General features: G+C 38.4%; 2 protein-coding genes across 2 annotated transcripts in view; one reads left to right on the forward strand and one right to left on the reverse strand.

Moving 5' to 3' along the window:
* The window catches only part of ARHGAP1 (Rho GTPase activating protein 1), a 35,386-nt gene extending 29,304 nt beyond the window's left edge, over positions 1-6,082 (reverse strand). Inside the window, exon 1 of the mRNA XM_058161775.1 lies at positions 5,943-6,082. The gene's annotated coding sequence lies outside the window, so the exon portion shown is untranslated. The remainder of the gene's footprint in view (positions 1-5,942) is intronic.
* On the forward strand, positions 5,949-22,029 carry ZNF408 (zinc finger protein 408). Its single transcript, XM_058161774.1, has 5 exons — positions 5,949-6,214; positions 6,367-6,561; positions 12,727-12,788; positions 16,658-16,959; positions 20,245-22,029. Exons 2-5 carry the CDS (start codon positions 6,382-6,384, stop codon positions 21,339-21,341), a joined length of 1,641 nt encoding a protein of 546 aa, XP_058017757.1. The 5' UTR covers positions 5,949-6,214; positions 6,367-6,381; the 3' UTR covers positions 21,342-22,029.
* Positions 22,030-27,568: the final 5,539 nt, after the last annotated feature.

The raw sequence follows: 27,568 nt of genomic DNA on the forward strand, positions 1-27,568 counted from the left end.
TATCTAACTTGAGGGGGAGAGCACAGATAAGACTGTTTTGATTGCAATTGCGTTTTGTTTCGTTATACCTCTTATGCTAATATATTTGCTTTCCCTTCAGAGGCTCATAACAAAGGTGATAGGAAAAGGCAAGGCAATAGGCCGATCCAAATTATTTACTGAAGTACTTATATTTCAGTGTGCAGGTCAAAATGGCAATTTTGCAATGAGGTCCCTAGAGCTAAGTCCTCTCTCTCATCTGTTTAACATCTATGTGAAACTATTGGTGGAGATTCTCAATTGATTTGGGATTAGGTATCATCAATTTGCAGCAGATATAAATATCTTTATATCTAATATCTAATCCAAACATCTTTAATATCTAGTCCAGGCCAAGCAGAAGTGGAAATCTAAACCTGATGTCACTAGGCTGTGAGGGACCAGGTGTGCCAAAGAAGACTAAGACTGAATCAACTTCTGATGAAATAGGAACCAGGAATGGCCAGCTTCAGGTTTTTTTTGTTTTTTGTTTATTTGCATTTATATCCCGCCCTTCTCCGAAGACTCAGGGCAGCTTACACTATGTCAGGCAATAGTCTTCATCCATTTGTATACTATATACAAAGTCAACTTATTGCCCCCCAACAATCTGGGTCCTCATTTTACCTACCTTATAAAGGATGGAAGGCTGAGTCAACCTTGGGCCTGGTGGGACTTGAACCTGCAATATTGCAGGCAGTTGCTGTTAATAACAGGCTGTATTAGCCTGTTGAGCCACCAGAGGCCCTTTTTTGTGCCCCTTCTTGTACAAGGAAGCACTTGTCACCTCTCATGTAGTACTCGCCTACACTTTTCACTTTTTTCACTCGCCTACACCTATCACTTTTTGAACACTTGGCAACCAGCACACATTTACCACTGTTTGCAAGGGCCTATGTTCATGTGACCATGATGTATGACCCCAATTACAGGCAATGGATTTACTTAAAGACCATCACATTTGCTTAATGACTGGTGATTCACTTAACAACAATCACAAAAAAGTCAAAAAAATGGGTGCAATTAAGTGGTGACCTGCTTAATAAATGGCATGACTTACAATTGTAATCCCAGTTTTTTAGAAGTGATTTGCCATTGTCTCCTTCCTAGGGCTGAGAAAAAGTGATTATCCAAAGGGCACCCACCTGGCTTTGTGCCTAAGGTGGAACTAGAACTCACGATCCCTGGCTTCTAGATTGATGACTTAACCATTACACTACATTGGCTCTCATTAAAAGTGTTAGGGAATCCTTAAAATCAACTCAAGCAATAATCAACTGCACAATAAAATATTTTTAAAAATGGATCAAAGCAAGGCTATATCTTACATTAGAAATTAATATAACTTCTATAAAGGGAACAGCAAAAAATATCTCCACATATTAAAGCATTATGCTATAATTTCAATAAATCCTTGAGGGCACTGAAGGGAATTTAGCTGCATATTTTATAGCTAATATAATATTTATATATTATATTATTAGTCATATCAAAATGTATATTTACATTACACTTACACTTCAGTTGTCTATAAAATTATTTTGCAGGAAGTCTAGCTTGACAAAACACAACATATTGGAAGGAAATATTAATGCAGACTGGCAAATCTGCAAAGTTAACCTCAGCTATGGTTTGTTCCTCTCTCAAAGATGGGAAGAGCTGCCAAAGGGACAAAGAGCAGGACATTTTACTCTTTTGAATGAATAGCTAATGCTAGAAACATGCTTAAATTGCAACCAACCATCTGTCTTTAGCAATATCCTCAGTTTCTATGGAAACCTTAACCACCATATGAGGTGACTCATTCTCTTCAAAACAACTTCAACAGCATATTCTCAAAATTATCTAAATTTATCCAATTAAAGCAATATCCCTAGTATCAACTTAAAAACAATCTCCAATTTGCTTATAGTAAATGAGTCCAATTTTCTCACTTAGTAATACAACGTGATCAGAATACAGTATTTATTAATTATCATACCACTATGGTATTTAGTTTATAAGTGGTATTTATATTCTATGTTTTCTCTGAAATATAGACAGCATATGGTAGATGTGATATAAGTATATGCAAGTAGTATTTGATCCATGATAGTGTTTCAATATGTTGTTAAATCATCAATGAAGAAATGACCAACACAAATATTAGAGGGGAACTAGTATTTATTTTCATATAAATTATAAAAATACCTTCCACTGAACATAGCTCATACTTTGAGCAGAAAGTCAGATTAATGCATAAATATAGGATTTTTCCCAATATTAGTAAATTTTAACTATATTTCTGTTCCATTTGAAGATGAACATAGTACAAATACATTAAAATATTTGAGGTTACTGGCCATATCACTCCTATTACTTCTTAGTATAACCTCTTCTAATCCATGCTTAAACAAAACACTTCCAATTTGCAATATTCAGCATTGGACCGAAATATAATCTAATCTCTTACAAGATGAGGCATATCTAATTTGGTGTATTTTTTTCTTCAAATATTAAACACCACTGGAGATTTCTTATTATTACAAGACAAACTACTGGTCGACATTAAAAAAACAAACTCTGAGGAGCATGGGGAAACCTGAGGAAACCAGGAGTTGGAAGTTACCAAACTAGTTTTCTGTTTCTAAATATGCAAATCAAATATTTGCCTTTTTCTCATAGCATCAAATCATGGGTGGCTGTGTTACCTAAATAGCATCTGTAAAACATCAATTGTTCAATTCTTTACTGAAATTAATCATTTAACTTACGCTTTGCTGAAGCAACCTACAACACTTTGCAGAATACTAAACATTTAAACATCAGCTGGAACATATACTTATAGTAAAGATATTTGCCACTTGTAATGTTGACACAGAAAGATAGGAGATGGTCCAAGCAGCTTAACATTACCTACATCTATTCTATATAGGCAGTCTTTGGGTTACAATACAGGATCCTTGCTTAACAATGGCAGTTGGGACCACAATTTCCATTGCTAAGTAATGGGATTGTAAAGTGCACCATCAGGTAATCACATCACATAGCATCAGCAATCCCTGCATTCCCTCCTGCTATAATTGAGGAACGTGGGTCATTAAGTCAGTACCACCTTGCAACTTCCTGCCAGCTTCCAATAACCAAAGTCAATGGGAAAGCCAGCAGGAAGCTGCAAGTCCCAAGGCAGCTTGCAAGCAGGTCAGCGGGCAGATAAATGGCAGCTGCTGGATGAAGAAGGGTGCATGAGGATGCACAAGTGGTTGGGGAGGCACAGCACAAGTGCAACCAGGTTCAAGAGTACATGTGGGAGAATAACAGAATAACAGGGACCTTGGAGGGCTTCTAGTACAATCCTCTGGAGAGACTTACACAAGCAACTTGCAACTTTCCTTGCTGACTTCCCTGTTGACACTGCTTCTCAAAAGCCAGGAAAAAAAATTACATATCACAATCACGGCTGCAGAATGTTGCAGATAAATGCAAGTTGATTGGCAAGTGATGAGATCGCGATCATGTGACTAAGGGGCTGCTGGGCAGTTGGGACTTCAAAGACCAGTTGTAACCACCATTCATTTAGCACTGTCATAGCTTCAAATGGTAATTGAATGGGTGATTGTTAACTGAGGACCACCTGTATATATTCCAGCAAACATTACCTTTCTTTTCAGACATATTTAAAAGAGGACTATAAGAAAATGAAGTTATAATTAACTTTGAAAGGAAAAGGTAATTTTAGATATTCGCTGTCCCAAACTTTCTCTATTTTTTCCAAAAGTTTCCTAAAGTAATGATTATACAAAGTCACTAAAACTTACGATTTTTATACTTCAAAATCATTCTGTTTATACACTAAGGCAAAGAATAATAGCCACACAATAATACATAACTTGTTCTAAGCTTAACAAAGAAAAATACTAGAACAATTAAAAAAAGAAAGCAGACATGAAACATCAAAAGCAACCATTGGCTTGATCATTTAGCAAAACATTTTAAATTCCTTTTCAATCCTTTTCAATTTCATGTAGGCACTCTAACAAACTTTAAAGCTGTGTTTCTCAACATTAGCAGGTTTCAGGTAAGTGGACTTCAATGCCCAAAATTCTTGGAGTTGAAGGCCCTATTTTAAAGTTGCTAAGATTGAGAAACAATGTTTTAAGAGAATCTATACCCATACATGTGCTTTAATGTACTTTTATACATTAATCATGTATATGTGGGAATGGAAGCTCAAGAAATTATACTTGAATTGCTGGTGCCCATGAATGTCTGTCTTTAGCTTATGAAGAAAGCAGATTTGTTTTTATTTCCTGTATTCAAGCCCAACAAAGCAATAAAATAAAGTTATATACATATTTTTTGCAACTCCAGCATTACCATTATAATAAAATCCACTGAAATTTTGCAGCAATAGTTGAGGTACTAAAGAAAAATAGGCATTTAGCTATACAGTGCAGTTCAAGCAGGAAAAAAGGCAAGTTAACCCAGGATGATCCCCCTGCTTCACAGCTTTCAGTTTAAATCAGACAAGATCCTCTTACTGTATGACACAATCTGCTGAATCAGGTTATAGTTGAAAAATACCACACCTTTCTGCCAGAACATAACTTCTCTGAGCATGCAAGTTACTAATGCAATTTTTTCCAGTTGTTGGATTTGCTGTAGCATCACCAGAATCAAATCAGCTGAGCCAGTAGAATTGTTCAACACTAATAGAATAGAATAGGATTTCCATTCTATTCTATTCGTGTTGAACAATTCTACTAGCTCAGCCGATTTGATTCTGGTGAAGCTACAGCAAATCCAACAACTGGAAAAAATTGCATTAGTAACTTGCATGCATACCACTATTCCTAAATCATTCCTGGCCTTCCTTTTTTTTTTACTGCAAAGCCAATACACTTGAAAGAATTTCAGCTACAGTACACTTGAACTTTATTTTGACTGTTATTCAAGGCAATCAATGCCATACAAATGAATATACAGCATAAGTCAGGTAGAATACTCACTTAAAAGAAACCCTCCTTCAAAATTTCCAAACAAATTCTGCTATACTATACTACACTGCAGTTGTGTTTGTTTACTGAACCTCTCTGTCCAATCACATCCATATATAGACTACTTCTTCAAGACATCCATCTATGCATCACACAATTTCCACTTTCTGTCACAGGTCAGGGAAAGCCCTGCAATTTTCACTATTAGCACATCAAGCTGATTAGTACAAACTAACATTTTGCCTATAGTCAGAATGATACAAATCCTCTAGTTTGCTTTTAGCAACTTCTTCCTCCCTAAGTAGTACCTTACTTAACACAATTCTCTTTCTAAACAGTCCACGGGAACACAAATCTAGCATTCAGATCACACATTACACTAAGCCATTATGTTACATGACACTAAGCCATTGTGTCTGGTTTTGCCTACATAACCTGTGAATCCAGGTTCTGTGGCTGTATTAATCGCAGATTATGGCTTAGTTAAAACAATATCGAATTCAGCCAGTTGTGGTTTATGTAACAAAACATGGTGAAGCCAATGATAGGTTGTGCTTGCTAAGACGACCACAATTCTGCAATAACAAAAGCAGGATGTTCCCTGGGAAACAATGCTCGGTACTGTAAAGTTAAGTTAAGAGAAGGAAGTTGACGTGAGAAATGTTTTCAACGAAACCCTTACAGAAGGCTGAGGAATAAAATAACATACACTAAAATGGAAAGGAAATGCCCAAAAGAAGAGTTGAGGGGACGCCCATGCCTGGCCGAAGTGACAAGGTGGGGAAAGAAAGACTGAAGTTCAACGCAGAGGCTCCGTGCCTTGGACTTTGGCCAAGGAGCTCCAAAAAACATGCGCCCATCCGACCGCTCAGACGAAGCGAGAACATTCCCACCGGAGAAGGAGCCCCTCCCTCCGTCCCGGCAATTCCACCCTCACCGCCCGATTACCTCGAAACAGGGGCGCGCGCTCGAATCCGCGGTCGATCTCATGTAGGAAGGAAAAAAAAAAAAAAAAAAAGCTCTCCGCTTCCGACTCTGAACATGCGCGTTCGGAGCGCTCGCCTCGCTTGCCCAACAGCCGCTCCCCTCTGTCAAACTACCTTCGCAAACATCCGACTCTGAACCGGAAAACGAACCCGTTTCCATGGAAACTCCTTTCTTTCCTCCAGCGCTCAACGTCAGGCGTGCGAAAGGAATATTTGCCCGGGTGGCAAACCGAGGTTCGTGGAGTGGGACGTTCCGCTTCCTAACAGGATGCGAGAGTCATCGTGGAGAAAGGCCCGGATTTAAGCGAGGGATTTTCTTATGTGTGTATGTGGGGGGGATTGTGTGAGGGCCGTAGTTTCCTGCGCTGACCGTCCTTTTCTTGCAGGTCAAGCTTCTGAATATGCAGGGCAAGTGTCCGTTCTGCCCGGCGTGGCACCTTCCTCGTGGACTGGCCCTGGGACCTTCGCTGTCCTCGGAGAAGGGCCTGGGAGTATGGTGTGTGGGGCACGCTCTGGAGCCGGGAATGTCGCTGCTTCTTGGGCCGCAGGTCGAAGAACAGAAGGCGGCCGCTTCCTTGTCGGTAAGCTTCAGAAAGCGGGCAAGAGCGACAGGTAGAAATAGGCTGAAGCCCGTCGGGGTGCTGTCGTCCCTGTCCCTGCTGACCCCATAGGTCCACCAGGTGGAAATCTGGGTCTAAAAATGTCTGAATCTAGAGGCCCAGTTTGGTATAGTGGGGAAAGTGCTGGCCTAGAAACCAAGATATTGGGAATTGTGGGCGCCTATTAGGCATGAAAGCCAGCTGGGTGACTCTCTCAGTCCAACTCACCTCACACGTTTGTTGCTGTAGGGAAAAAAATAGGGGCAGGACTATTAGGCATGTTTGCTGCCTTGATTTATAATAAGAAAGCAGCATAAAAATATAATGATAATGCCCAGAAGCCCTCTCTGGGAGATAGGTAGCTAAGAAATAGGAAATAATAAATACATAAAATGGTAAGTAATAACAACATCCCTTTTGGCAAAAGATGATGCAGCTTGTCATATCAGTGGATGTGTGCTCTCCCAACTTTCCTCTTTCCTGGTTTAAATTTGTAGGAATGGAAAGCCTATTCTGTTGTGATTTTTATTTGAGAAAATGTTGGCTTGAATATTTCAGAACATATATATATGTTCATAAGAGAGAGAGAGAGAGAGAGAGAAACACCCCCATAATGTGACAATACCTCCCGCTTACTAAACATCTGGAAACTAGCACTAGTCACGAAATGAATCCCACCTATAAAAATTGACACCAACACACGACAGGACCTCGAACTCGGAACCAGACCAGAGCCCAAAATGCTACTTCCCACACAAACATCCACACATGACAAGACCTCGAATTCGGAACCAGACCAGGCCCCAAAATACTACTCCCCACACATAATAGGACAAAATACTACTATCAACACATAATAGGAACTCGAACTCGGAACCAGACCAGGGCCCAAAATGCTACTTATCACATAAACATCAACACCATTAACCAATTAGCAACACAGCCAACCAGTCAGCTTGAAACAGCTAGGCCAGCTATTCAAAAAACTCCATTAACCAATCAATATGTAGCAACACAGCCAACCAATCAGCTTGCAACAGCTAGGCCTGCAATTCAAAAAACACCCCCCCCACACCAGTATTTATAGAGAAGCAGCAGTTAAAATCCAAACTTTGCTCACATAAGAACAAAGCCAAAGCTTGAAGATGATGAGTGAGATCTCATCAAAAAGTTGCCTAAATACTTCCAATCTTACACGGGAAAAGACCCGAACATACCAAAACCTGCATACACACACACACACACACACATATAACGATTATATATATATAGAACGATTGCAGGAACTGGGTATGTCTAGTTTAATGAAAAGAAGGACTAGGGGAGACGTGATAGCTGTGTTCCAATATCTCAGGGGCTGCCACAAAGAAGAGGGAGTCGGGCTGTTCTCCAAAGCACCTGAGGGTAGAACAAGAAGCAATGGGTGGAAACTGATCAAGGAAAGAAGCAACTTAGAACTAAGGAGAAATTTCCTGACAGAACAATTAATAAGTGGAATGACTTGCCTGCAGAAGTTGTGGGTTTCAAAAAATTTTACTACCGGTTTTGTGGGTGTGGCTTGATGGGCGTGGCATGGCTTGGTGGGTGTGGCAGGGAAGGATACTGTAAAATATCCATTCCCTTCCCAATCCAGGGGAAGGTTACTGCAAAGTCCCCATTTCCTACGGATCAGCTGAGAATTGGGAGGCAGAGAATAGATGGGGGTGGGGCTAGTCAGAATTTTTTCTACCGGTTCTCCAAACTACTAAAAATTTCTGCTACCAGTTCTCCAGAACTGGTTAGAACCTGCTGAAACCCACCTCTGTATATATATATGTATATATAAATGTATATATGTATATATATATATATATATATATGTATATATATATATGTATATGTGTGTGTGTGTGTGTTCTGAGGTTTTCGCGGGTGTTTGTATGTAGGTCTTTGGTTATTCGGGTTTTCTCCCGCGTAAAATTGGAAGTGTCTTGCCGACGTTTCTTTTTTTGACTGAGTTCTTGTGTTCTTCAATGCGTGCACTTATTCTTCTGTTGGTTTGTCCGATGTATGTGGTGGGGCAGGCGGTGCATGGGATTTCATATACACCTTGATTTTCTAACTCAATTTTGTCTGTGGGGTTTCTTAGGATGGTGGATATTTTTTGGTTTGTGCAGAATGCTGTCTTGATGTTATGTTTGTGGAGGATCTTGCTGATTCTGTCTGTGGTGCCTTTTATATATGGGAGGAGGGCTGTGCCGTTTTCTTATTCTCTGTCTTGGATTTTAGTGGGGGGTTCTTTTTGGGACACACCCCCAGCCAATCAGAGCACAAAAAAACCCCCATCCAATCAGAGCACAGCCAAGCTCCCTCCCAATCAGTTCAAACCCCCACTAGCAGTTAAAAAGGAAGAAACAGCTGCAATCACACATTGCTCCCAGAAGCACGAAGCTGAAGCCTGAAGATGACGAATGAGACTTCATCGAAACGTCGCCAAGACACTTCCAATTTTACGCGGGAGAAAACCTGAATAACCAAAGACCTACACACACACACACACACACACACACACACACACACACACACACACACACACAATTATATATAGATATAGATATAGATATATATAGAGATAGATAGATATATATAGATATATATAAAAAGACGCTTGGTCCTGGGGAGGAAAGCTATGGCAAATCTAGACAGCGTACTAAAAAGCAGAGACATCACCCTGCCAACAAAAGTGTTTATAGTCAAAGCTATGGTTTTCCCAGTTGCAATGTATGGCTGTGAAGGTTGGACCATAAGAAAGGCTGAGCGCCAAAGAATTGAGGCCTTTGAACTCTGGTGCTGGAGAAGACTCCTGCGAGTCCCTTGGACTGCAAGGCGAACAAACAAGTCAGTTCTAGAGGAGATCAACCCTGACTGCTCTTTAGAAGGCCAGATCCTGAAGATGAAACTGAAATACTTTGGCCACCTAATGAGAAAGAAGGACTCATTGGAGAAGAGCCTAATGCTGGGAAAGATTGAGGGCAAAAGAAGAAGGGGACGACACAGAACGAGGTGGCTCGATGGAGTCACTGAAGCAGTAGGCATGAGTTTAAATGGACTCCAGAGGATGATAGAGGACAGGAAGGCCTGGAGGAATGTTCTCCATGGGGTTGCGATGGGTCGGACACGACTTCGCAACTAGCAACAAGAAGAATATAAATCCTTTCTTTTCCTACCATTTAGACAGAACTGAAGAAGCTTCTTGAATGAAAAGTGAAACATTTTCAAGGGAAAAACCAAGAAAGTCCAGTTGCCTTTTGAAAAGCACCTTTGGAATAACATGTAGCTTAGATTACTTTTGAAGGTTAGACAAATTAATAGAAAGCCTAAATAACTAGTAGTCATAATAGCTACATACTGTCTACAATTCAGAGATAAGAGCTATAGTTAGGGTGGAACCTCAAGACATTGCCAATGACCTCATGTTCTATCAGCAATTTTCCTATAGGTATCTTGGCGGGGGCATTCTAAGAAACAAGATGCTGGCCAAATTTTACCTGTATTTTTCTCTATCACACACTGAGATACCATACATATATTCTCCCTCCCCATGAGAAATCTTGGTTCTGGTTTTGCATTCTTCTTTAATTCCTTCATAGTCTATTTTTATAGAAATCTTGAACACTGTTCAAGATACATAGATAATGTTATTTACTTCCAATTGAAGTAAAGTTAACATTTGTTATCTAATATATTGAAAACGTCAGTGGAATAATTATGAATATTGCTCCATGTATGCAATGCTTTTCTTATATCCTCATTCCTAATATATATATTATACAATATATACTACTATATATTAAAATGACATTTACATCTAGCACAGAATATGCATTAATTATTAATACATGTTCTACTTTAGAACTATTCAAGACAACTCATATTTTGTTTTAATCTATCCAGCTATTATTTAAAATATGTTACAGTGAATTACCTTAAATAATTTGCTGTGCGCTATCATCTAAACAAAGTCTTGGCATTCCAGATTGTCGGTCAGCACGGACTGTATAACTTTATGGATAACTTAATAAAGTTTATGGAAATAACAGATTTCCTGGATTAACAATGCAGTAATGCTCTTAGTTGTAAACTAGTTATAAAAGCTGAGTACCCAAAATACATTAATCTAAAAGGTTGCTGGCATTGCTGAAAAATATTCACTAAATGTTTAGTTTAGTTTCCTATCGTTAAATGAACTATTAGTTGTTGGTGAATATACAGAATACATGAAACCATAATGTTTTTTAGATTTGGTTTATAAGTAGACAGCCATGGCACAGAAAACAATAACTTCATCAATTCTGAAAAATTCTGCTAAACGTGATTTGAATTGCAATAGTTTCATTCCCTAATCAGTAATTGTTATGAAGGCCAGACTATGGCAAATTATAAACTATAATGTGAGAGCTTAGTTATTTGAATACAACCATGGTGATTTATAAACCATAGTTTAAGGATGAGGATTAATTGTAAACCTAACCATTATGATTTGTTTAACAAACCATAACTATGTGCAGGATCAATTATTGAATCATTGACTTTTAAAAGTTGAAACGCAACCATAGAAAAAATTGATGGATGAAACTGTGTTGTAGCAGGATAGTTACAGTTAGTCTTCAACTTACAATGGATCACTTAGGGTCTATTCAAAATTATGATGATATTTGAGGGTACTTAAAACCCAGATTCAAAATTGGCTGGTCAGGTGCTGCTCAGTAACCAGGTCACATTTATGGCTATTTGCAGAGTCCCATAGTCACATGACTGCGTTTTTGCATAAAACAGACATTTACCTCCAGTTTTTTCAGCAAAACCAGTTTTACATAAAACTGACATTTACTTCCAGTTGTTTAGCAAATGATTGATTCACTTTATGACCATGGTGTTTGCTAAATGACTGCCGTAAGACAAAGTTGGATTGATCATGATTTTATGACTGTCACAACTTATGACCATGATAGGCAGGCTCCATTAGAGTCGTAATTACCTGCAGCCATTTTCTACTGCACCATTTTTGCATTTGAAGCAAGGACTTTGAATGCAATATGAGTACAAATATTCCTTGACTTAACAACCATTCATTTAGCCACTGTTTGAAGTTACAATGGTACTTTAAAAAATTATAACCACTCCTTGCATTGGCAACCGTGACAACATCCCTACAGACTTGTGGTCACAATTTGGGCTCTTGGCAACTTGCATGCATTTGTGATAGTTGAAGCATCCCAGGGTCATATGATCACCATTTGCAACCTGACCCACTGGTTTAGGATAAGCAAAATCTATGTGGAAAACCAGATACACTTAACAATTTCGATGATTTATTTAAAAACTTTGGCAAAAAGTTTTGCAAAAAGACTGCAAAATTGGGTGCAACTCACTTTACAACTGCCTTGCTTGTCAGTGGAAATTGTTGTACCGTATATACTCGAATATAAGCCGATCCGAGTATAAGCCGAGGTCCCCAATTTTACCCCAAAAACGGGGGTAAACTGGGGACTCGAGTATAAGCCGAGGGTGGGAAATGAGGCAGCTACCGGTCGGGGAAACCCTCCCTCCCTCAGCCAAGAAGGCTGGCGGCTCCCCCGCCCCGCCCTCTCACCGCACCGGCAGGGTTTCCCCGCGCTAATGCAAAAGCCCGCCAAGTTTGCGCCGTCCGGTATAATGTGAAAAAAAGAAAAAAAAAACTCGAGTATAAGCCGTATATACTCGAGTATAAGCCGTATATACTCGAGTATAAGCCGAGGGGACGTTTTTCAGCACAAAAAACGTGCTGAAAAACTCGGCTTATACTCGAGTATGTACGGTAAGTCAAGGGCTAACGGTTCTTCCTTTCTTCTAAAAAGTTCACATATTAGCTTGGGATAGAGAGGTGGTACTTTTGATTTGTGTTCATGGCTGCAAATAAAAAGCCTGTCTGCATAAATCTGCATTCCTCAAGTTTATTTTATTTTATTTTATTTATTTGTTAAATTTATTTGCTGCCTTTCTCGTCAGGGGGTTACTCTAGGTGACTTTAATATGTTTAGTTTGTTAGCTTAATTGTATGAATTGATCTATGGGTCAAAGAAACGGCTGCAAATTTGAGATCCTCACACACCTTGCTCTCAATTACAGGCATGTCCATTACCTAGTTGGAAAGAGGCATCTGCTTGCAATGGGATATCCAGCTGGAAGAGGTGAGAACAGAAGCATATGGATAATTTAATTTTTTTTTCTCAGAAATTTTCATCTATGGCAAGGGTGGACAATTAATTTTCACAAGGGGCCACGTGAGAAACTGGGACTGTTGTGGAGGGCAGCTGCCACTCTGCTTCCTCCTATCACTGTCTCTCCCATACCAACACTAATGCCAGGCAGGAACAGCCTATTGGCTGGATGTGCCCTGCAGGACATAAAATGCCCAGGTCACATCTATAGCAATGTAATAGATTGTTAACAATTCATATAATAGTGAACATTTTAAGATTAATTCATGTAACTTGTTTTTTAATTTATTTTTTAAGAGGAGTTGATGTTTATTTTATTTATAATCAAGTTGAAAATGATTCATTCAGATCTTAATGTCAAGTACTGTACTACAAATTCTTTGATGTGGTGATATACACAAATTAATGATCATATGATGACTTCACACATTTGAAGCCTGGAACTAAACATAAAAGAATCACTTTATGTGTGCCTGGAATCAGCTTTCAGTCAAATGTCTTTATCTACACGTAACTTTGAATTTTCTAAAGATTGCTCTACAACTTGAATAGCTGGGGAACCTCTGTGGCTGTTGTGCATGTTTAATAAAGGTTAAAAAAAATCAAGAGTGTGAGAGAAATTATATGTTTAGGTAAGCTTAACCATAAATAAATAAATGAAAGATTATAAATAGGTATTGTATTAATGTTGTAGAAATTCAGCTTTAATGGCAACTAGAGATTTTCTTCATTTCTGGCATCTTTATTACTGATTAGCTGATTAACTCTTCTTTTGTCTTGCTGTCTTGGAACTTTTTCCTGATAATAAAATTGACTACAATAGATTTATAACAAATGCAGCAAGGTTGTGTAGACTGACTATGCTCTGATTATCTTGTGTTGCAAAAGCTAAATACTAAGCCTCTTATTCTAAATGGCTTCAACTTTTGTTACTAGAGCCTTTAAATCCCCAGTTTACTTGATGAGATAATGTTTATCAGAAAGTCTGGATAATTTTTAAACCATTAATCAGTTTTAGTAGAAATTAACTGTATTTAGCTAGTCACTGCTCCTCTTTGTAATTTGATAGATGAAAGTATGCTCATGTTTAAGTAGACAATATATTTATTAAAAATAACATTTTCCCATAAAGTATCTGTCAGGTACCATGTATTTTTTCTATAAATTGCTCAGATATTTTACAAGTTATCCGAGCAACTTAGAAGATGAAATACTTTTCAGATAATGTAAACTGTGGCAATTGCACATGGAAATGAAAAGTAAAGATGCAGCAACATTTGTAGTTATTATTTTAATCATACACAATTCTGATAAAACTTCTTAATCAGCTAAGAATTCTTTAATAGTTGACATAAATATGAGCTGATAAAACTTTTAAGAGATTACCATCCAGTGGAAATAATGAAAATAAATCCATTAAATGAAAATAATGTATTAAGATACATGCTAGATAAATTTTAAAAGCAAATACAGTAATGAAAGGAAAAAATGGAATCTTCTCTGGCATAAGTGATTAGGAAGACAGGTAGGGAGTTGTGAAGGAAGGAATGAGTTCTTAAATTTGCTTTTAGTAGCAATGTCTACCAAAAAAAGTATCTATAAAGGCAGATGAGAAATTCTAATCTTCATGCAAGACATAGACAAGTATAGGAGGTCACATTTTATGATTTCTGTAATTGTTTCTGTAGCTTCCTGAGAGCAGTTTCTATGTTCCATTTATTCACTAGATTTCTCCTTAGCCATTAATTCTTTCTAATTTTAAAATACTATTTATATGTCTGAGAAAAGGATTAGGTTAGGCGTACTTCAGTATGCCATCATCAGCTCCACATCCATATCTATATAGTTAGTAATCTTTCAGTTCCTTTTTCCAGTTCTGGGACAGAAATGGTAAATATATAATAAAGCTCCTTATGGGCAACTTGAAACCAAATAATGGTAAATAATGTAGAGATTTAGCTTCAACTTTTAAAAACTGGTTCTCCATATTTACACCCACAATAAAACATTATTTCATTCCTTTTTTCTTCCAACTATAATAACAATAACACTTAGACTTATATACTGCTTCATAGTGCTTTTACAGCCCTTTCTAAGAAGTTTACAGAGTCAGCATATTGCCCCCAACAATCTGGGTCCTCGTTTTACCCACCTCAGAAGGATGGAAGGCTGAGTCAACCTTGAGCCGGTGAGATTTGAACTGCCAAATTGTAGGCAGCCAGCAGTTAGCAGAAGTAGCCTGCAGTACTGCACTCTAACCCCTGCGCCACCAAGGCTTTAGCTTGAGTTTGAAGCACATACTATCACTAAAAGTTTCCCTTGTGAATGTTTGTATGGAATATTAATATTTAATTTTAATAATTTTGTATGAGTATTAAATTGATTGTTTTAATTTCCAAATATATTAAGAGCAAAGTGGTCAATCAGCAACCCAGTGACTTTTTTAAAAAAAATTTAAACATTACAATTAATATATTGATAACAATAGATAACAAGCATTCAAACATATATAGATTCTAAAACTATTAAAAGAAGAACTATATCCTTAGTATAGATTTGTAAATACAGAATGAAGCAAAATATTTTAACATTGGACATATTGAAGAATATTTTTGAATAGTGGACTCTGAAGTTAAGAGTATCCACTTCTATAGATAGACTGTGTGTAAAAGATGTTATAGAAAGGGAACAAGTTATATCTGAAATGATTGAGATTGAATTGAAAATGGATTTAAAAATGGCAGGCTACAAGAATGACGGAAAAAGATATTACACTGAACATTCAAAAGAAATCAGCTGATGTGTTTTTTGTACGTATATAAATTATTAACATTTTTAAACAAGAAAATTTGACAAAACTATTATAAAGTAAGAAAAAAAGAAGCAAAAAGTGCAAGTAAAGAAAAAGTTGAAAAATAGGAAAAAAGGTATCAAAATTGACTTATAATATTTTTCATAGCAGTAATTATATATTTTAATCTCTCCCTCTCTATATCATATTGCTCTTCTTTCTATAATTATTCTATCCTATCATCAAAACCATAAATCACGTTTATATTTGTTCACGTTTATGCAGAAAGTCCGTAAGAGGCTTCCAGTGAGCAATTAATATAGATAATGTATTTAATCAAAAAAAGTTACCGTAATTTCATCAAAATCTGTCAACTTTGCCCCTAAAATTTTAAACTGGTAAACTACACAAGCTGCTTTTCAATATAATACAGCATTAAAGCATTATTCTAATTCTTCCTTTAATCGATCAAGAAAACTACTCCACTCTCAAAACATAGATGCCAGTTTTCTCTGTTTGCATGGTGTCGTGTTGCCACTGTCTCACTTAGTGCATTCTTTATCCTCCCCCAAAATAACATCAAAGCCCATACTTTTTTTTATTAATGAAATGTCAATGTATGTGCAGTGTATGTGTATGTGTATTTGTTTTTGAGTATGATTTTCTCACTAAACTGTGAGTGTTGTGGATCTTCATTGATCCACAGGATCATCAATATCTGGAAGGGAGTTAAAATATTATATATTAGATTAACACGCAATTAGATTCATTTTGCAATATTACCAGAAAAAAGAAAAGACTCCTGTCCTAAACTTCCTAGAGGGTTGAGCTAAAGTGCTAAGGATAGGAGTTAGTGCATATGAGTTTTCTATAATCCTATTCAAATAAATTCAGAAAAAGTCTGTGGATGCCCATTTCCAAATACTGTATTATTTAATAAATGTGCTGTGTTCTTAAGTGTTTTTTTTTTCTGGGTGGGGGTGGAGGTGGTCTGGAATGATATTGCATCTTACACCAAAATGAATATTTAACACTATGTGTTTTATAGCCTGGTGAAGCAAAGCCGTGTTGAAGATGAAGCCAATGTAATGTTGGAATGGATCAACGGGGAACTGCACATCAAAGTTTGCTGTCCAGTTGATGTGGGCAGAGAACTGCTATGCTGGTTAACTGAATCACAAGACAGTCCTACTTGTCTGAAAAATAATATCCTAGCACATACCACAGATGGGGAACTTGATACAAAAAAGAAAACACTGCAAAAAATGCCAGTAATAACCACAACCAAGACCAGAGATTTAGAAGAGGAAACTTTGCTGCGAAAGTATATTGTCCAAGATTCCTCTGCAGGTACTGTACATGGTTTAGAAATTTTGAATTTAGAAAGCAGTATCATACATCATTCTGGCAAATCAAATAGGAAATGAAATATACAGTTAATGCTCCTGTTACAACAACAGTTGGGCCCAAAATCTTGGTTATTGAGCAAAGCGATCATTATGTGAGATGCCATGTGACTGCTTTGCTCAACAGCCACAATTGTAGTTGTTAAAAAGACCTCCAAGGAGGGGACATGGGCCTCTCAGATGTGATGGCACAGGGAGAGGATATGGACCATCTACCACACCCGAGAGGTCCAGGCTCTCTCTGCCCCAGGAAGGAGAACAATTACGAGAACAACTACATTTGCTAGCATTTTTACCAGATTTGGCCTGTTCCTCAAGGGCACCAAGGAACATCACCTCTGGAAATCTTAATTTTGAAAGGTTCAGAATGCTGGAATGTGCTAGTATTCAGGCTTCCCCATGGAAGGAGCAGATATGCTAGTGAACCCCAGTTCTGCACGGAGGGGGGGTGTGGGGATGGTAGGAAAATGCCTTGCCATGCTGAGGAAATGGACTTCAAATCCAACATCCCTTCCACAATTCCCCTGCCCATTTCCTGATTAACTTTCTGAAGAAGTTTATAGAAGAGGTTGTAAACGGCAATTACATGGTTGCAGAGCACTTAAACAGGTTTTCAAGTGGCATCAGGTGACCTGGCTAGGCCAGGATGATATTTTAAAACAGCCAGAAGTGCTTTATGGGTCATGAAGTGTCCTCCCAAGGGTGTCATGACTGCAAAGAGTCTAAACAACTGGTTGTAAGTCGACAACTGGCTGTAAAAATGACTTTATTTCTGATAACAAGATCTTAAAGTAAAGATCTGAGATCTTTAAGTAAAGAATTCATTATCACATTCTATTCACAGGAAGTTTTGAAAAAGTGCCACTTTTGAGTTGTTGTATGGCCTTGATCTATGTAAATAATGTTGGTAAGTTACCAATATTAACATTGGACTAGAAGACCTCCAAGGTCCCGTCCAACTCTGTTTTTCTATTCAATATAATTTTATAAGGTAGATTCTTGAGTTGTCCCATATTTTTGAACAAACTAAGATTATTGAAAATATTTAAATGAAAATCTGATAAACCTTTCAAGCTGAATGCTCCATTTTCTATATTTTTATTTATTTTACAAATGGTACTCTTTTGTGAAGCCCACAAAAGAATCATTTGCAAATAAGCTTTCCTAGTTATTATTCTTTAATTTTCACTAGTAATTTCAAAGCACAGTGTTTTTCCATTCAGTATCTCAGTTTCAGAGATTGGGAACTGAGTCTGAGAATATTTATACTTTGTCTAGGACTGCTAAGCAGATAGACCTGCTGAGTAGAAGTCATGCTAGTCTTCCTTACTGAATTTAATTCAGTAATTCTGGCCAACACAGTTGGATAAGCAGCAATTTATTATGCTGCTATAATTCATGAAGTATTTTACTATAACGTAGAATATATTATGTAAAATATCTGACTGTACAATTATACTACAAAGCAAAGCTACTTTGGTCCAGTAGTTAGGGCACCAGGCTAGAAACCAGCAGAATGTGAAATCTAGTCCTGCTTTTAGTCATGAAAGCTGGCCGAGTGACTTTGGTCCAGCCCCTCTGTCTCAATCCATGATATCAAGCTCAGGTGGCAGACTGGTTGGTAAATTCTTATCACAGCCAAATGGATCAACACTCGGTTGAACAGAAGAAAGCAGGTCCTACACTTGCAAAAAAACACTAAGACATTTTTTTTTAAATCTACAAACCTGTGGTTTATATTATTATAGCTGCTGCATTTTGTTCCAAAACCTAGCAATTGTTCAATGAATATTTAGAAAATTTTCTTAATCAAAGATTTTCCCATAGGTCCATGATGACAAACCTATGGCATGCGTGCCACAGGTGGTACGTGAGCTCATCTCCGGCACACATGCTCCCACCGGCCAGCTGATTTTTGGGCCTTCTGGGCCCACCGGAAATAGGGAAACAGGCTGTTCCCTGCCTCCGGAGGGCCTTGGGGGCTGGTGGAGAAGGCCCATTTTTCTCTCTCATCAGGCTCCAGAGCCTTTCTAGGAGCTTGGGGAGAGCAAAAACAGCCTTCCCCTTCCCCCGGAGGCCAGAAACAGCCCGTTTGCCAACTTCCTGTGAAACCGAAAGTCGGCAAATGGGCCGTTTCTGGGGGAGGTTGGGAAAGCCATTTTCACCCTCCCCAGGCTCCTAGAAGGGCTCCAGAGCCTGGAGAACAGCAAAAAATAGGCCTTCCAGTCCAGTGGTGGGATTCAAGTAATTCAACAACCGGTTCTCTGCCCTAATGATTTCTTCCAATGACCAGTTTGCCAAACTGCTCAGAAAGTTAACAACCGGTTCTCCCGAAGTGGTGCGAACTGGCTGAATCCCACCACTGTTCCAGTCCCACCGGAAGTTGGCAAACGGGCCGTTTCTGGACTCCGGGGGGATGGGGAAGGCCATTTTCGCCCTCCCCAAGCTTCTAGAAAGGTTCTGGAGCCTGGGGAAGAGAGAAAAACAGGCCTACAGGGCCCACCGTGCCATCGCATGCCAAGAGTGGGGGGGTCATATGTGCAGTGGCAGGGCCCATAGAATTATGGGTGTGGGCACACGTGCGCACGACCCTCTCCTGCTCCTGGCACACGATGGCAAAAAGGTTAGCCATCACTGCCAAAGGTTTTAGTATGAAATGAAATGAAAATATTAAATCATTTTAATCCTTTTAGAAGAGTTATTCTCTCTCTAATCTGTATACGTATTGCAACATACTTTATGTAGAAACTCAAAGTATGTACAAGCCTTAAAATACAGGGAATCCTCTTTTAGCTACCCCAATTGGAACAGGCAATTCAAGTGTTAAGTGAAGTGATCACTAGGTGAAACTGCAACTACATTTATGATTTTACTTCAGCTTTCCTTTGCTTTACAGATTTGCAAAGGTTGTAAATGTGAGGTTGGTTGCAAAGTTACTCCTTCATCACCGTCATAACTATCAATAGTCAATGTCCAATGACATTGCTAAACAGTGACTATAGGATATTTATATTTCAAATAAAATGCCCTTGTTGTTGTAGTTCTCAAAACTACAATTTGATCAATTGATAACTATTTTGTCAATTTGTGACTACTACTTTAGTTTGTCAAATATTTCCAAAGGCTTAAAGTATGATAAGGTATGGAATTAATAAGTTTTACTATAAAGTGACTATAACTAGTTGATGTTTTATTAAAAGAGCTAACAGTTCCTGATTCAATTCTTCAGGTATTCCTGGTATTTCCAAGTTTGCAGAGTTGAAGGACAGAGCCCGTTGTGTTTCTATGGTGAATAAGAAGCTACAGATGGAACAGATTCTTGGATTAGATGTCAATCTCAGGAAAAGCAGTAGAACTTCTTCCTTGCAAACTAAACAATGGAATACCAATATAAAGTGTAGAAATAATAAACTTTCAAACACACATCCTGTTTCCAAGGATGATGACGGCAAAGAGGATTCTCAGGAAGAGCAGATGGCTGAGATAAAGTCAGATGCAACATTGGCTGAAACCTGTTCAAACCCAACACCATGCAGTGCAGTTTGTATCAGTGCCGTTTTGACTGATAATGTAGAGCCATTAAGGAAAGAATCTTGTGCTGAAAGAATCCCGAATGGATCTCTTCCAAGTACACCCAAAGAGAATCCTAGACAAGAGGAACAGTCACATAGATACAAGCCTGATGATTCTGCTCGCACAGAACCAAGCACTAAAAGACGGCACAGGTGTAAAGAGTGTGGGAAAGCCTTCCTTCAGCTTTGCCACCTGAAAAAACATCATTTTGTGCACACTGATCACAAACCATTCTTGTGCACAGAATGTGGCAAGAGCTATAGTTCAGAAGAGAGTTTCCGAGCGCATGTGTTGGGCCACAGTGGGATACGGCCTTTTCCCTGCTCACAGTGTCATAAAACATACGGCACCAAGCGTGATCTTCAAGAACATCAGGTACTGCATACAGGCCAGCGTCCCTATGTCTGTCCAGATTGTGGAAAATCATTTGCCCGTCGACCTTGCCTTCGTATCCATTGCAAGACACATCAAGTTAAACAGCCAAGCTCTACTTCTTCTGCCTACCAGTGTGTGATATGTGGACGGCACCTGGCCAATCCAGGATCACTGCGGAACCACATGCGCCTGCACACAGGGGAACGCCCTTATACTTGTCCCTACTGTCCCAAATCATTCCGTCAGCAAGGCAATCTACATGGGCATCTTAGGTTACATACAGGGGAGCGTCCTTTCCACTGCCATTTCTGTGGAGATGCCTTCCCACAGTGTCCTGAGCTGCTCCGTCATCTGATTTCCCACACAGGTGAGGCTTAACTGTGTACAGTATGTGGGAAAGCACTGCGTGATCCCCACACATTGCGAGCTCATGAACGCCTACATACAGGCGAGAGGCCTTTCCGCTGCCATCTTTGTCCCAAATCCTATCCTTTAGCAACAAAACTCCGACGTCATCAGAAAGCCCATCATGATGACAAGCCCCATCAGAGTAACATTTGTGGCATAGGCTACAGCCTCCCTCAGAAACTTCAGTGCCATAAGCTTGAGCACAAAGACAATATAGTCAAGGATTCATCCAAATCTGACATTAAACATCTTAAGGATACTGCCATTTCAGAGCAGTCTGCTGTGTTGGTAGTACACACACTGAATGGGGCAGAGCCTGGCAGGAAAGCAGAAGTCCTCGTCTCTAACACTAAGTACAATGCAGCACAAGAGCGCTCTACTCAGCACAAAGATGTCATTGAGATTGCTGAGGGAGGATGCATCATTGTGCAGGAGCAGGCTTCTCCCAGTAACATGTTTATTCTTCAAGAGGGTGTTGGTTTTAGTGCTGTGGCAGAAGTCACTGAGGTAGAATTGGGAAGCTGAGCATTGTGTTTATTTTGGATTATCTGGAATTTATGTATTTTATTTATTTAGAGAATTGATACAGCCGCCCGTTCACTTTCAGTGACTCTAAAAATTAAAAATCCAATATACAAAAAGTAAAAACAATAATCCACCACCCCACCCCACCCTGGCAACAACAAACAAGCAACAAACAATTTGCTTTTTCTATAATTGTGAAAGGGCAACATGATGTCTTAAAAGCACAGAATGCCAGAGAAGTGCAGGTACAGTTAGTCCTCAATTTACAATTGTAATGAAGCATCATGGCTGCAAAATCCAAGGGACTGGTTTGGACAACTCTCAGCAGCACTGGCAGCACGGAAGCTTCCGGCCTAATATGGCTTTTTCTGGAACGCTGACAGGCACTTTTTCATGTGGCTGTTGATAAAAATAGGATCGCCAACATGATTGCCAATGTCCAATGACAGATATAGCACAAGAAGAAGAATGAAGCCTGCCCTTTATAGTTGGAAGTTGTGTCCATAGCCATAAATGGAGGACTATCTGCATATAACTTCAAATTTTGCTGAATTATCAATATCAGGGCCAAGAGCCTTTATGATTGAGTTGGATACTAGGCTCAATGAATAGATCAGAAGTTATTTATTAAAAATGTTCACTAACTAACCTTTTACGCACAGTCAATATTGGTTTAAATTGAGCGAGGACTGTTTGTATCTATTTGCAGTTCTTAAAAAAAATACAGTGGTAATGCAGACAAGCATTGATCAAGTGGTTCAGTTAAATAGTTTGAATAACTTGGTTATATCCCTCCACATGAAATGTTTAATGTGGCTCTGAGAGCAATCAGTCCATTGACTAGCTAAATCATGTGATTGATAAGGGCATACAACTTCTGCAGGGTCATATATGATGTTGGACAGGCTAAATTAAATCATCGAAGTCTTGCTGAGAATTATATATCCTGGTAGTTGTGATGTAGACAAAATATTTCTTTTTGAGATCAAGTAAATATTGAAATTAATAAAACAGTCTTTGCCAAGTCTCATTATTCAGTGTGGTGAAACTCTTAATATCTCTAACTATTGATATTTCAATATATTCTAAACTTTCTTCGTTCTCCCCCATAAGAAGAATTTGGGGTTTTTTTTCTTTATTTAATAAATCCAAGTAAGCAATAGAGGCCTTACAGTCTATATCCCAAAGGTGCTTTTTCAAGAGGTAACAGATGAAATCCTTCCATTCCCCATCATCCAATCAGAAGCTGAAGAAGCTTTTTGGATGAGAAGCGAAACATCTTCAAAGAAAAACCAGACAAGGGACAACAAGTCCAATTGCCTCTTGAAAAAGCACCTTTGGGACAGCCATGACCTGGGTGACTGAGAATCTCCATAGACATTGTAACATAATTTATATACTACAAAACAGAGGGTCTATTTAATAATAAGGTAAACATATTTGTTTGGGCCCAGAGAGGCAAATAAAAAAAAATATCTCTTTCCACTTGGGTTTTGCAGCATATTTATGAGACAGAGATCAGTTAGAAAAACACTCATATTCAATGACTTAGAAATCTTGTTTCCAAGGTTAAAATTAAAAGTAATCAATTTAGTTGCCGGATCTGTTTCTTCCTGTACTTTCTTAAATGATCCTTGCTTTTAAGAATCAGGTTGTGCTCGTTACTTATCTTGATTCATATTAAGAAGCTACAGTATTTTATACAGTATATAAAATATTTTCCTACAATATTTATATAGGGATAATATTTGTAGTTATTCTTTTCTGCAAGGTAGCATTTTGGTCTCTTGGTTATTACCTAAAATGGTACAGTTGAACAATAGATATGTCAAAACAAAGCTATTGTGTGCACAAAACATATCTATATATATAAAAGCGAAATGCCACTCATGCATCATCACAAAATCTCCAGAACCATAAAGCATACAAACTTGAAATTTGCCACATATGTTCCTCTTGGCTTCTAGGTGCTCACTAAGAAAGGATTTTTCCAAATGACCATCAGGGCATTAGAATTTCCTACATTATTATTAACACGCTCTGATGCTAAGAAGTTCTACTCCCCCTCCACACCTGAAAAGAAATCTGTTCCAAATGCAAAACACAAGCAGAGGAGAGGTGTTTCAGTTTCAGTTTTACTTTCAAAGCAGCAAGCAGGGGATAGGATAGGAGATGTTTCTGTGGGGAAGGCTGAGGGAGAAAGGGGGCATAGGATAGGATAGGCTTCTGTGGGGCAAGGCTGAGGGAGAGAAGGGGTGGAGAGAGGCCTATCATAACTACTCATTAATTTTCAAGCTGTAAGTGTTGATTTATCAAGCCCATTCACATAGTTTCATAGCGGAGCACGGGTATTCAGCTAGTTTCTTACAACTCTTCAAATCCACAGTTCTACCTTTAATAAAGTATAGATAAGAAAGTTCAGTGTTGCCTATTTTATAAAGAAAAACAAAGCCTAACAAAAGTGCGCTACTTAGTAACCTGACACAGAGCAGATACTTTGACATGTTATCTTACTTGATGCTGAACCCTCCATTTCTAACAATGGTTTCCTCATAAAAAACTAGTTGAATATATTTGTTTTTATTTGTTAATGGATATACGGTATCTGGAATATGGTAAATTGTTTTAATTTGGTGAACTGTTTTCTAGTTAGCTGTGCTATCACAGTGTTGCAGTTTACAGATGATGTTGCAGGTTACTGTGGCATTTTGTCATATACTTACCACATGATTCTTTTCATTTAAAAAATGTATGCTGGGAAGCAAAGTCCAAATGTCAGTTGTAATCTTTATTTCCAATAATGCTTCAAGGGCCCACGTATATCCTGCAGACATTCTTACATGGGTTGTATTCTAGTTCTTTAGGAGTATGTGTATCTGACCATACAACAACACAGAAGTAATCTAATGTAGTTAAAGCACTCTGGGAAAGTAGAATAGTAGTAGAGGACAATAGCATCAGCTTACTTCCTATTAAGCAGGTGCTTTGTTACTAAACACTTTCAAAAACGTCCTCCACATACCTGACGTTTTATCTTTTTAAAAATTGTCTCTGAAAATTACTGACTTCCCACTGTTGTAAGCATTACATGAAGTCTGTGCTATAAACTGTTGTGGATCTCTGAGGCAATAAGATTTAGAACTCCAATGTAGAGTAGCTGGTCTGTATTTTTAGCTGTTCCAGGACCTGGTCCAACATTTTGCATGCGACAAATATTGACACAGCTGTAAGTGACCTTAGTGAATTTAGCGACTCCTTGCATGAGTCAAAACATCTGTCTTCCTTCTTTGCTTTGGTATCCAACTTGCTCTTTGAGCTTAGTAACAAGTCACATTGAGGTATCTCATTCATTTGCTGATCTGAAGTACTAAGTGGTGCTTGCTTACAGATATGGGGGCATTTCTGATCATTGCTTTTTAATTGATAATGTTATTGATCAGCTTTGCACATAAGGGTCTGCTAGGATTTACTACAGACTTTCTAATTTTTACAGAGAATGTTGGTAAGAATGCAAGCTGTATGAAGGAGCTGTTTTAGGTGATATAATTGTATAACTTGTATGACATGTTGTTGACACCAGCTTCTAATAAAAAAAAATTCTGAGGGCCTTTAGACATTCTGTTAAGTATTTTGCCAAATTACAGAAGTTAAATCAGCTAGTTTGTCATTTACTGAGTCTTCCTTTCTCTTTTTGAATAATACAATTCTGTTTATCTTTCTCTATCTTCAAACCTCTTCCTGTTCTCCAGGAGTCTTTAAGTGGTATAGTAGATTCTAGATTACTTCAACCAGTTCCTTCACCACTGTGGGATTTAACCTTGACCTTGGAATCTTAAATTCATTTAAGGTAGCAAGTAGATTCTTACTCTAACTTTCTCAGTCCTGAATTTTATCCCCCTTTCCCATTTCTTCAATCAAGTGGAGAGACAAAGTTGTAAAATAATCCCATCCTCTCCCTATATCCTTTTATTACTTTCCCATGCAAAAAATGAGTAGCCGCCTTGATTCTTTTTTCATTTCTGATGTACTCCCCATTATTATATTTTGCATTCTCACTAATCTCATTTTATTATTTGAGTTTTAGATCCCAGCTCCATCCTAAAGCTTGGACTATAACTTGTACGCCTCGCTAACCCCTACTTACTTTTTCTTTACATCTTCTTTCTTAGCCTATCAGTGAACCTACTGTTCATCTAGACCAGGGGTTTTAAACTCACGTTGTCATGGCAGCATCACATGATGTATCAGGACTTTTTTCCCCTTCACTAAACCGGGTGTGGGCGTAGCTAGTGTGTGACATATCTGGCCCATGGGCCAGGAGTTTGACAGCCCTGATCTGGACAGACTGATTTTTTTCCCAATTTTCCTTATGGGGATTACTGGTATTTGTTTATTTCCCATGTCTCTTGAGCTTGTTTACTTTTAAGGATTTTCAGCTATGGTTGTTGCTCAGTTTTGACCTAAATTCATTAAACACTATACATAATTTGCTTTTCTTAAAGTTTTGAACTTCAACATCACATGTTGCTCTAGTTTTCTTTTTTCTTTTGGTCAAGATTTGGTCCAGTTAATTGAACTTGTTTCTTCAGGTTTCTGAAAAAATGAAATTGTCTGCAAATAAACTAGAAACCTTTGGATCTCATATTTTTATGAGTTAGAATCCAGATAATCTGTTTCATCCCGAGTTCTCTGACGCTATTATGAAACCATCTTCTCAACCAGTTTTCTAAAAAAGCCGGTTAGATACTGGGCATCTAGTGGGGTACTGGGCATAGTGGGGTTCAGCAATGGCTTTTTGAGGAGGAGGCGAATGAAGAGATAGTGATAAATAACTCCCTGACTTGAAAAATTTACCACCGCCAGAATCCATTCATGCAACACCTCTGGGCTATTTTAACAAGCCAGAGTGGGGTGGGGGTGGCAAAATCTAAAGAACAGGTGGCTGAGTTCACTTGTTCGCCTGAGTTCACCTAAAGACTCTGTCCACTTCATCAGGCTCAACAGGTTCAAACCATTCCAAACATCTCTGGATTAGCAACCAGGCCAGCAAATGTGAGCAAATGTCTAACCATTGTTGAACAAATTCTTCACATGCCTGTGCAGGGGGTCCTCTGAGCCCTCTCTAGCTAAGAAGGCAACTTGTCACCTGAAACAGCCACAGGATAGCAATAAAGAGAAGTACTGATCCTTACCACCACAAGGTAGGCCTTAATAGCAGCTCTAACCTGTGTCCAGTCAAGTTTTTTTATTATTATTTTATTTTGTCACAACAGTATACACAAACATTGTCATAGATAAAAACAACACATCATGAATGAAATATATATATATATAAGTAAAAGTATGCAACAGCTATGTTAATTTGATATAATGAAGGGAATAATAGGACAGGAACGGTAAGCATTTTGTGCTCTTATGCACGCCCCTTTTTCCCTTGTAGAATGCCAGCAATTCTCTAGAAATGTTTCTTCTGTCATTTCATCTACCATGAGCCATGGAAAATGCCAAATCCACCCACGAGACAGGAGAGATCATATAGGTGCAATCTGATTTAAAGCCTCACCTGCCCATTTATTTAAGGTGACCAATCTTCCTCCTTTAGGGAGGATAGTCCTTCTTTTGTAAGTTCTGTCCTCTCTCAAAAAGTGTCCTCCTACATGTCTTCCTTTTCA

The sequence above is a fragment of the Ahaetulla prasina genome, chromosome 1 (assembly GCF_028640845.1).
Source record: "Ahaetulla prasina isolate Xishuangbanna chromosome 1, ASM2864084v1, whole genome shotgun sequence".
In the NCBI taxonomy this organism is placed as follows: Eukaryota; Metazoa; Chordata; class Lepidosauria; order Squamata; family Colubridae; genus Ahaetulla; species Ahaetulla prasina.

Bases quoted from the DNA above. Each gene is read 5' to 3' on its own strand.
- ZNF408 (XM_058161774.1), top strand. From the start codon at position 6,382: ATGCAGGGCAAGTGTCCGTTCTGCCCGGCGTGGCACCTTCCTCGTGGA. The intron at 6,562-12,726 runs GTAAGCTTCAGA...TCTCAATTACAG, and splicing joins AGGCGGCCGCTTCCTTGTCG to GCATGTCCATTACCTAGTTG. The intron at 12,789-16,657 runs GTGAGAACAGAA...TGTGTTTTATAG, and splicing joins GGGATATCCAGCTGGAAGAG to CCTGGTGAAGCAAAGCCGTG.